The sequence below is a fragment of the Mesocricetus auratus genome, unplaced genomic scaffold (genome assembly GCF_017639785.1).
Source record: "Mesocricetus auratus isolate SY011 unplaced genomic scaffold, BCM_Maur_2.0 Super-Scaffold_100008, whole genome shotgun sequence".
NCBI classification, from domain to species: Eukaryota; Metazoa; Chordata; class Mammalia; order Rodentia; family Cricetidae; genus Mesocricetus; species Mesocricetus auratus.
Genome location: NW_024429192.1, coordinates 72,351,552 through 72,362,669, shown reverse-complemented (window position 1 = coordinate 72,362,669; position 11,118 = coordinate 72,351,552). Strand labels below are relative to the sequence as shown.

The 11,118-nt window shown below is 49.1% G+C and overlaps 1 protein-coding gene across 1 annotated transcript in view; it reads right to left on the bottom strand.

The window, feature by feature from the left end:
* Positions 1–6,608: 6,608 nt before the first annotated feature.
* The window catches only part of Ppm1f (protein phosphatase, Mg2+/Mn2+ dependent 1F), a 29,524-nt gene continuing 25,014 nt past the window's right edge, over positions 6,609–11,118 (bottom strand). The window contains exon 8 of the mRNA XM_005077571.4: positions 6,609–10,289. Coding sequence (XP_005077628.1) covers positions 9,910–10,289 — 380 coding nt within the window. The 3' untranslated portion in view covers positions 6,609–9,909. The remainder of the gene's footprint in view (positions 10,290–11,118) is intronic.

The following is an 11,118-nucleotide window of genomic DNA, read 5'->3' as shown; positions in this document are numbered from 1 at the left end:
TAAGGAAGTGATTCTCTCTCAAGATATAAGAATTCAGTAAAACTTTGTTGGGGGTCCATAAAAATGGCTTCGCTTCATCTTGACTTAAGGTCAGAGAGTTTTAAACTATTCTTACTCTTCCAAGGTTTAAGTCATAAGACCTAAAGTTCTAAGGTATGGCTACTATAGGATGGTTAGTCTAAGGTGTGGGTTTCTTATCTAAACAACAAGAGACTTGGTCTAAGGTATGGTTACTCTTAACCCTCAAGGTCAGATAACAAGAGATTAAGTCTACTGAATGTTCGGAAAATTAAGGAAGAAAGTCTATCTTGATAAAGAAGTCTCTTGCCTTTTCTCCCTCTTTGGTTTGGGTGCATTAGAATGTTGTAGAATAAACTTGGGATGTTCAGTAGTCACTGGATTGTCCTCCTGACCCTATTCTGTGTCTATCTTTTCCTTACTATCTTTACCTGCTGTTTCTCAACCCACACTCCCCCTCTCAGATATGAACTGGGAAAGTTGGCTGGATCTGACTAAAGCCTCCCAAAGGTTCCTACAAGACTTGTTGAAGACCAACTGCTGGTACATGTGTCTTATTTCTAAAAAACTCATTCTATTTAAATCTACTCAGCTACATGGGCAGCCACACGTCTCATACACACACACACACACACACACACACACACACAAAACTCACAGATATATTCCACATATACTATCATGAACTCACACATACAATTCCATACATACACACTCACATTCTCTCCACACTCATATGCTCATAGACACATTTACCAGCACACATGCTAGCATCCTCACCCTCACTCGTGTTCTCACACACACATTCACATACTCGCATAAGCACACATGTACATACTTGCCATCCCAGTTCTCAGATACAGCAGGTGGTGACCAGAGAGAGGAAGGCTCAACTCTGATTGCCTAGAAGGACACAGTGGGGTTCTGCTGTGTGACTCTAAGTCTCCACTCAGCTATGGTGACATACTTCATCTAGGCATATTTGGGGGGGGCTCAGTGAGTGCCACCTCCCACCCCCACTCCTCCATGTGTGATCGTGTGTGCTTGTATTTCCAGGTGGGGGTGAGTCTGAGGCCAGCCTTGGCTACAAGAGACCCTGAATCAAAACCAAAAATCAACAACAACAACAAAAAGGAAAATGAGGGCTGGACACAGCTAAATGAATGATGAGTGCATTCTTGGCATGGGTGTGGCTTAGAGTTCAACCTCAGTAGTAAGATGACGATGACAATGACATTGATGAATGACAATGATGATGATGATAAAAGGAGGAGGAGGAGGGAAGGAGGAGGAAGAAAAAAAACATACTTAAGCAAAGTGTGGTGGTACATAGTTGTCATTCAAGTACTCAGGAGTTACAGGAGGATCAGGAGTTCAAGGTCAGCTTGGGACACATGAGATCCTGTCTAAAACAAACAAACAAACAAACATAGAGAGAACTTGTCTTGAAAACAAACAAACAAACAAAGAAGCAAAAAGAAGATACATTTTTTTTGATATATAAAAACCTATAGCATCTGGGGGCTGCAGAGATGGCTCAGAGGTTAAGAGCACTGACAGTTCTTCCAGAGGTCCTGAGTTCAATTCCCAGCAACCACATGGTGGCTCACAACCACCTTGAATGAGATCTGGTGCCCTCTGCTGGCATGCAGAAGATTGTATACATAATAAATAAATATTTAAAAAAAAACCTATAGCATCTAACCACCCAGAAATAACTGGTTTTACTGTAACGAGCACTAGTTCCTAACAATCCAAGGCACCAGCAGGTGTTCGCTCACTATACTCCCAACAGGGCCTCTGCTTCAATGCTCTGCTTTAGGCTATTGTTAGGTAAACGTACATGCGTGTGTGTGTGTGTGTGTGTGTGTGTGTGTGTGTGTGTGTGTGTGTGTGAGACAACTACCTCAGGTGTCATTCATTCCTCAAATGCCACCCACCTTTCCTATTTATTCTTTTGTCTTGAGAGTCGGTCTCTCACTGACCCAGAACTTGCCAAGTGTGCTAGGTTGTTGGGATGGATGATCTGCTATCAACTAAGTGTTGGGCACTCCTTCTCTCCTGTCCTCTCCCCTCCCTTCCTCTCTTCTCCTCTCCCCTCCCCTCCCTTTCTCTCCTCTCCCCTCCCCTCCAGTCTCTTTTCCTCTCCTCTCCTCCCTCTCCCCTCCTCTCCTTTCTTTTCCCTTTCCTTCCTTTCTTTCCTTTCGTTGTGAGATAGTTCATGTAGTTCTTGCTGTCCTGAAACTCCTTCGGTAGACCACACTGGCCCTGAACTCACAGAAATCCTCCTGCCTCTGCCTCCAGAGTGCTAGGATTAAAACTGTACACCATCATCTCTCTTTGAGGGATTTTCTTGGTTAGATTATTTAAAATGAAAAAAACTCATACTAAATGTGGGTGGCACCTTCTGGTGGCAACTTAGATAAAAAGGAGAGAGAAGAAGGAAGCTTGCCTTCATTCTTGCTGGCAAATTCATCTGTTCTGATGCAACTGCTACACTCCTTATTGATATTAGAACCAGCTTTTTAAGGCTTCTACTGTAGACTGAAGACGGGCAGCTAGCAGGCAACCTGTCCTCATGAATGAGCAACTGCCAGACTCTTGACCTTTATGGTGTGACATAGCCATTGTTGGACTACCCAATCTAAAGTCAATCTAATAAATATATATGCCAATCTAATAAATCTCCTTTAATATACATTCATTCTATTGCTTCTGTTCTTCTGAAAACCTCTAATATAGCCAGCTGACTAAAGAACTCCAGGAATCCTTCTGTCTGGCTCCCCAGTTCTGGGACATACACCATCAAGTCTGGCTTTTTAAAATCATGGATTCTAAGGACTGAACTCAAGTCTTCTTGCTTGCAAGGCAAAAACACTTTACCAGAAGATCTGTCTCCCTAGCCTCTTGTTTTGAATTTTTGAAACAAGGTCTTCCAATATAAGGCCAGGCTGGCTTTGAGATTTCAGTTCTCTTCTTTGGCCTCTTAAGTGCTGGGGTTATGACCCCATAGTGACCTATGTGCCAAGGGTCCCATCTCACGTCCTCTTTTGACCGGCTGAGAGCCCATCAGACAAGCTGATGAGGCTGAGACGGGTGTGTAGGATTAGTGAGTGGGGAGATACGTAATCAAGTTGGATATCAGCTTGCTAGCCAGTATTCCTGCCTGGAGACCTGGCTTTCAGGTTCCCTTCCTCAGAAGGAAGCCTTCATTGGGTAGACATAAATAAGACCCAATCCCACCTACCCTAGCAGACTGCGGCTCCTTCCTGGTCGAGTCTAACACACATTCCCTGCCCTATGCTGGTAGCCTGGTCACTTGGGTGGAATAGCTCCAGCTTGCACCTATCTGCCCATCACACCTTACTTGTGCTCCAGGCCTCCCCCACTCCCATCTGGTGGCTCTGAGAGAGGGTGTCAAGCTACACGCAATTGGAGGACAGGGGGAGTGCAAACCACCATCTGGAGATTCAGATACACGAGACGACTCATCAGGGAACAGTAAGGCAGCATATACTTAAGGAGGCTTTGCCAGGAGCTCTGGAGGAGTTGTGTGGGTGGGGGGAGGGGAAGACAGATGGATGCGTGGGTAGCAGGGGGGCAGGGCCTGAGCAGGAACCCCCAGATTTGCATGTTGGCATTATCGTCTTCTGGGCTTGTTGCCTAGTGGGCATCTGTGTCCTCTGGGGGCAGGGAGTTCGGGGGACAGGCTAGGCACCAGCCCACTAGTCAGAGAAAAGAGATTTGTAGGGGAGAGAAGTGGTTTATGAGGTAGTAGGGAGAGGTGAGAGGGTGGGTTGTAGGAGTGTTTGTATTATGTACATTTGTGAAAGAACCAAAAAAAAAAAAAAGAAAAGAAAAAGGGAAAAAGAATTCTTGCCTCTTTGCCTGGCTCTGCCACACCCCAGCCCCAGCATCCCCCATTCCCACTCTAAACAGCGGCAGATGAGGGTGCCTTCTGTGAAGCATGATCTTCAGCCCTGGAAGGACCAGTCTGGGTGGCTGGGGAAGGGTTGGGGGAAACAAGGCAGACACTGGGGAGCAACAGAGGCCCAGAGGCACAGGCAGAATGGACCTGGCCTGGGCTGAGATGATGCTGGGGAGGAAGGGGTGTGGCGGGCCTAGGCTGGTAAACCCTCCCCGAAGCCTAAGGTATAAGGGCCTTTCCTAGTTCTAGGGATCCGTTCAGGACACTTTAAAAGGCAGAGTGAGGTTTATTGGAAGGCCTTTTGGCTTTCAGTAGTCTATACAGTAACAGGTTTCCTTATGGCATTTTCCTGCATACTTGGTTTTGGATGACCCCTCCTATCCTCATTGGCATTTCGAGGCTGTGCTTCACGTAGTTAGCTTTAATGTTCTCTGTGGGTCCCTGAGGCTGCAGCCGCTGTCACCTGCTACTGTTTGATGAAGGAATCACAAACCAATTGATAGAAACTACAGTTAGGGATCCCGAAAACCGCTTCTTCCTTGGGTTGAAGAATTGCCACTGGAGACTTGGCAGGCAGGGGGTCTTCCACTCTCGGTGGGGACTCGGTGGCTGACTTTGAGGGCTCCCTCATCTCAGCATCAGGAGCTGCGTTACACATGCCAGGCTAGTGTCTGCTACATGGCTAGACTGAGCCCTGCCACTGGTGGCTCCTCAGTCATCTTGACTTGAAATGATGTACTAACCCTGACGGGCACAGAGAAGGCTTTTGGGTGTCCTGAAGAGCAGGTTTCCTATGTCCTGGGGGCTCCGATCTACTTCGTCTGCATGTACTTACTGCAGCTGAGGCCTCTGGGAGCAAATCCCACTCTAGCCAGCTGTTGGCTGTCCCCAAGGTGGGTGAGGCCCCCAAGGTGAGGTCACTGTGGAGGAATAGGAGGCTGCAGGTCTGGAGTCAAATGAGGAGATGGGTAGGTCCAGGCATGTCTCTCTTAAAGGCCACCTGCTCTAATGATTCTTCTTTTGTTTGTTTTTTCGAGACAGGGTTTCTCTGTGTAGCTCTGGAGCCTGTCCTGGAACTATCTCTTGTAGATCAGGCTGGTCTCGAACTCAACAGAAATCCACTTGCCTCTGCCTCCCGAGTGCTGGGACTAAAGGTGTGCACCACCACTGGCCCGTCTAAAGCACGCTCTCTACGAGTCAGATACTTCAGTTGCTCTTGGCAAAAACCTTTTTGACTTGATTCAGTCATGGAACTGTGTGTAACTCCTGGCCCATAGCACTGTGCTGCAGTTTGTTTACATAGCAACACCAAGCTCTTTCCGACTCCCCTTAGGGGTTGTAAATCTAAGGGGTGTTTTAAGATTGTCTGGTGCTGTGGCTTGATATGAAATGCACACCATGCTGGGGTGGTGGTGGCTCACACTTTTAATCCCAGCAATTGGGAGGCGGAGGCAGAGGCAGACGGATCTCTGTGAGTTCAAGGTCAACTTGGTCTACAGAGTGAGTTCCAGGACAGCCAGAGCTGCACCCTACAGACCCTAACGCTACACTTCTCCTCAGCTGGTGGTACTGCTTGGGACCTTGCTGGGGGAAGTGGGTCACTGGGGTGGGCTTTGAAGACTAATAGTTGGCCTCACTTTCTGGTCTTTTTCTGCTTCCACTGTATGAATGAGATGAGATGACTCTTCCAGGCTGCTGGGCTGGCCTCATCCTCCTGACATGTCTTCCCCATCCAGATGGATTGTGCCCTTCTGGAACCTTCTTCCATCACTTGCTTTTTTTTAAATTACAGTAATATGAAAGTATCTGGAGATAACATTTGGGTATCTGGAGATAACATACCCCAAAATACAGTATTTTAATATTCATCTGTTCTACTGAAATAAAATTTGACTGAAAACAAAAGCATGTTTGCTGTATTAACGGAACTCAGGGGAAAGCCTAAATAAGGAAAAGGAATGTTTCATAACCCTGCCTCAGAAACCAGTGTTGAGAGCTTAGTACATTCACTCAGGGCTCAGCAGCCATGCTCCCCACTGTGTACCCTCTGCTGAGAGCCCCTGCCCTTGCCCTGTTCGAAGGCCCTATGTGCAGGAAGAGAGTGCCAGGCAGCAGGCAGGGGTCTCCGTGGACAAATGCCTGAGCCATTTCAGGCTCTTGGCTGTGGTGAGGCACTGATGCTGCTGGAGCTCCCGAGAAGCCCTGCCCCACTTTACTGTCCCCATGGCTGGTGGCACAGTGTCAGGAGGACAACTAGGACCAACTGGCTAGGTATTCATTCCCTCAGCAGCTTCAAAACATACTTTGGACACCAAGAGGGTCCTGAATCCAAAATGTCTCTCCAAGGCTCATGTTTTCAGAGCTTGGTCCCAAGTTGTTGGTACTATCTTGGGAAATTGCAGAAAATAGCAAGCAGGTCTTGGCTTGAGGAAGCCTATCACTTGGTGTGAGTCCCTGTCACCTCCTCATACTTCCTGGGTTGGCTTTGAGGTAGACACCCATTAAGTCTGTCACATACTCCTGCCACCATGTCCTGTGCAAGCACATGGGATCAACCATAGGTTGAACTGTCTAGAATACCTTTAGCTAACACTGCCCTTTTTATGATACAGAAGTAACCATAGACAGACACTCAGAGGGAGATGCACGTGGTACTCAGCAATCTTGAATACACAGTTTATTGACACCAGCACAATGGGCCCAGGAGACTTTCCTTCTGAGTTCACCACCCTGGGACTTTTCCCTAAGATTAGAGAAACATGGTATCTTAGAACAAGGCTCACTGTTGCATATGACTCCCAGGAAGCCCCCTGAAATAAACCCTTGGCAAGGCCCACATGGCATGTAAATGCAAAGCTCAGAGTGTTTGGTAAAGCTGTAGAGTCCAGTGGAAGCTCAGGACTCTCGAAGACGATCCCTGGGGACTACAGAGGCACTATCAAGCCAGAAACACAGCTCGCTTCACACAAGTTGGCCTGGCTTCCCTACAGTGTGGACAGGGCTGTCCTCCTGGCCCTGAGAATACAGCTGAGGTAGCCAGGACACCTATTCTGAGACCTACCATGGGGTGAGGGTGCACTGCATGCAGGACCCAAGGGGACAGGGCAGACATCATGGTGAGCGGCAGGGGCTTTCCCAAGACCTCTCCCATGAGTCCCGAGACTCTCAAAGCTATGTCGCAGATACCTTGCTTCCACACCCCTTCCTATGCTGGTCCCTGACTAACACCCTGCCTGTGCCCTCCCACCTCTTACTCCTACGGGCTTAGTTGGGAGGCGGCCTGACTGCTTTAGCTTTTGTATCCAAGCAAGACACTGGCGTCTGTAACTCAGCTCTTTTCCAGCCCACTGAGTTTTAAGAATAGACATTAATAATACTTAACTCTCTCTGTGCAGGATGGGCTCCTCTGCTCTTACAGCAGCCCCTATCTCTCTGACATTCTAGGCTGGAGGGACTGGTGATGCTGTGCATCCCCTCCATCCTTACCAAAGGGTAACTGAGGCCAGAGAGGTGCAGTGCCTTGTTCAGTTCATGCAATGAGATGGTGGCAAAGCTGGGATTTAAGAAATGGGATCACTCTGGCTAGGGGATCCTCTTGGGATGAGAGCCTGAAGAGAGAATGCCCAAGAAGTCTTATAAGCTAGATACTGGCAGCTCCAGTTAGAATAGAAGCGTCTATGAGCTAGCACAAGGCCAGTTCTCAACAGCAGGAGAATGTGCTCTCCCTTGGCCATTAGGAGAGGAGGAGCAGTGCCTAGCATTGGTCCTGGACTACTGTCCAGCAGGGGCTTGGCAATCACCACTACAGATGGACTGGGAGGAGGGGAGGCATTCAGGGAAGCCTGGGAAGGGAGCTTCCCTTTTTACACTGAGCCCTTGGCATCTGGCACAACCTTATATGTGAGTATGAATCAGACCATCAAGGGACATCTATGTGGGCCTAAAGTCCACTCTTACCAGCAATGAACAGAATAAGATTAGCAAAAAAGGGAGAAAACCAATGTCATTATCTCCCTCTATCAAGGTCATTGCTACAGGCAGGTTGGACAAACCACCACACTCCTGTTCTGAGAGGATACCAGGTCTTTGAGTTGAGCAATACCCAGTCATGGCGGGCAATCATCTAAGTGTTTAGACTTTGATCAAGGAATCAACTACATGGCCAGAACTCCTCCATCCCCGATGTGGGAATGGGTGAATGCCAAGCATACAGGTGGTGTGCCCAACCAAAGGTGGCTCCCCCCACACTGCTGGACTTGCCTCAGGGACAAAAGCATGTGTGCCCTGCTTCTTTTGAGAGGGTTAGGTGCACTGAGGCACACTGTGCGAGCCTTGCTGAGGCTGTGCTCTCCACTGGTGGGCTATCATCCTCTCCACGGGGACCTCACGCCAAGCTTCTTCCCTGACGCCCCTGCGCCTCTGCTAAGTCACCCATTATCCTCCGGACCTGCTGGCATCTGCATGGAGCAGCCGTGACTCACACTGGCCCTCTCTGGGGGCCTCCTTAGTCCTTCTACTCCAGGTGCCCCTTCCTCTGCCTGGTTTCCTTAACTGGTTTTATACATCACAGCTCTCCAAGCACCCAGGCATCATTGCCAAGTCTTCACTGCCCCCTGCTCTAGGGATGTGGAGGTCTTTCGTGTTGCTCAGGTAGAGGACAGAGTCCAGCAGGGAGGAACACCAGCCACAGGAGACAGGTGGTGACCATGGCGGCAGACTGCTAGGAACCTCCCCGATGGGGTGGACTGCTGGGTCGCCGAAGTTCCTTAACTATGCACTGTACCCAATGATACTACAAGTATACTAAGAGATTCTGAAACTTCTAGTCTACGAGCAGGAAGATCTTCCTAGTCAGGATCTAGCCAGACCCCAAGGATGGGCAAGGAGGCCACTGTCATCCCAGAAGCCTAGCTCTGCTAATCATTTCAAGGAAGTTCTGAGGTGCCCAGAACACAAAGGAAGCTTCCCAGAAAGAGTTCTAGCCTAAAGCATGCCTTCCCACAACCAATGCTGCCTTTCTGAGAACCTGAACATGTCTGCCTAGCAGGATCCATGCGGGGCCAGCAGCTCTCATCCACGCCAAAGCTGTTTAAGGCACTTAAGTGGCTTATTAACACAACCTGGAAAAGTTTCTTTCCATCTTGATTTAGGAAAAAAAAATGAGTAATACTGCAAATGTCTTCATGAATACATAAAAAAGTAAAATACTTAAGTTTTCAGGAATAAAATAAATGCTAAGCTTAGCTTAAATTACATGACCTTGTGGGTCAGCTTGGCACTGATAAAACCTGAACACTGATTCTGGATTAGACCTTTCCCTGCAATAAATCTAAGCACACAAACACCACACACACACACACACACACACACACACCCCTGACTTTACCTCCCTAAGATGATCAAGGGAAAGAGAGGTCTAGAAGACCCTAATGGCAGTGGGCCAGTCCCCTGGTGCTCCTCCCAGCAACGCCAATGTCTCCTTTTGGGGAAGCCAGTAGTCAATCAGGACTGCGAGTCTGTCTGTCAGTACAGACCAAACCCTCCCAGCCTTGGGTACAGTGAGAAGTCACAAGCCTGGGCCAGACACCTGGCTGCAGACCTTACCCTAGGATGGGCCTGAAAGGTCTGTGGGAGGGTCTCTTAAGACCTGACCTGGGTTTTTGCTTAGGCTGCCAACAGGTGCCTGTGGTTTCTGTCCGCAGCCCTGTATTGCTGGGACCACCTCAGCCACTTTCTCTTTGGTGAGGCCAGTTTTCTATGCTTCCTTCTGAGAGCCACGTGCTGCCCACTGCAGCTCTGCAGTTCTGGGGACAGACTGGCAGGCGGCATGAAGGGCTGGGGTGCTAGGGGAATGCTGTGAGGGCATGCACCCCTGCCCGCTATACCTGTTGGATCTAAGATCTTTGAAGGGAGGATCACAAGGGAAGAGGGGAGTCAGGATGGGGCCCGGGGGCCTGGACCACCTAGCTTCTCTGTGAGTTATTGGTCTCAAGTTCTGAGAGGCCAGTGGGCAAGTCCTGGCTTCCTACGTCTGCTTGGGCATCCCCTGTTCCCTGGACTCTGCCATCCAGCAGCTCTTGGGGGTCCCTAAGGAAGACTACCATGACTGTAATGTTGTCATGGGAGCCCCGGTCACGGGCCACAGCCACTAGCTCCTCAGCAACATGTAACCCGCTACCCTTCTGCCTGATCAAGTGGCTGTAGACAAGACCCGTGACTTCCTGGTGGGGGACCACATCGAAGAAGCCATCACAGGCAAGCAACAGGTAGTCTTCTGAGCCTGTTAGCTCTCGGGATGCTGCATCTGCTTCGCCAGACACATAGGGCTTCTGGAAGACATCCCCTGGAATGGACAGACAGAGTGCCTTGTTTCCTACTGCCCACAAGCTCAGGACCAACCTCCTATCTCCATCCCCAAGGGCATGCAGAGGCAGAGCCTACATGTAGTGCAGCTGGCTCTCGAGAGTCCGCAGGCCTAGTGCTTCCCACTCTCCCGGGAGCAGAGTCATCATCCCCCAGCTCTACAGCAGTTCTCGCTCCAGGAATGGCTGCCGCCTACAGTGTGTCCACAGATAAACAGCTACAGCGGTATAAAGACAGCTGTGAGGAAGGAGCCAACAGAGGCTACAGGAGGTGAGAAGGGCAGATGCCAGACTCCCAGGGACTAGACGGAGGTAGAGTTGTTAGAAGCCTCTGAATTGGGTCCCAGCGGTGGTGGGATACAGAGAAAAATGGAAAGCTATTTTCCAAGAGGAAAATGGATTTTGAACATTGTTTTGCGGGGAAGAAAAGAACCATTAGAGGTTAGGGTTTTTCTACTGTATTTTAGGAGGACCTATAGAGGGTCCCTGATTTTCTGTTTCTACTTGATTATTATCACTGGAGTCAAGAACTCTAGCCCAAGCTGGCTTCAAATACCTTATGTAGCCCAGGATACCCTTGCAGTTCCGATTCTCCTCCATCTACCTCCTGAAGGCTGGGATGGACCACAGCTGTGTGCCAGCATGCCTGATTTAAGGAGTGCACAAGTGGGAACTGAACCCAGGACTTCATACATGCTAGGCAGGCATTTTACCGAACAAGCCACTCTTCTTATTTAATAATTTCCAGACTTTACAGTGTGTGTTGGTATTCAGTAAACAGAAACTACACCCTGAACCTGGGCCTCTCCT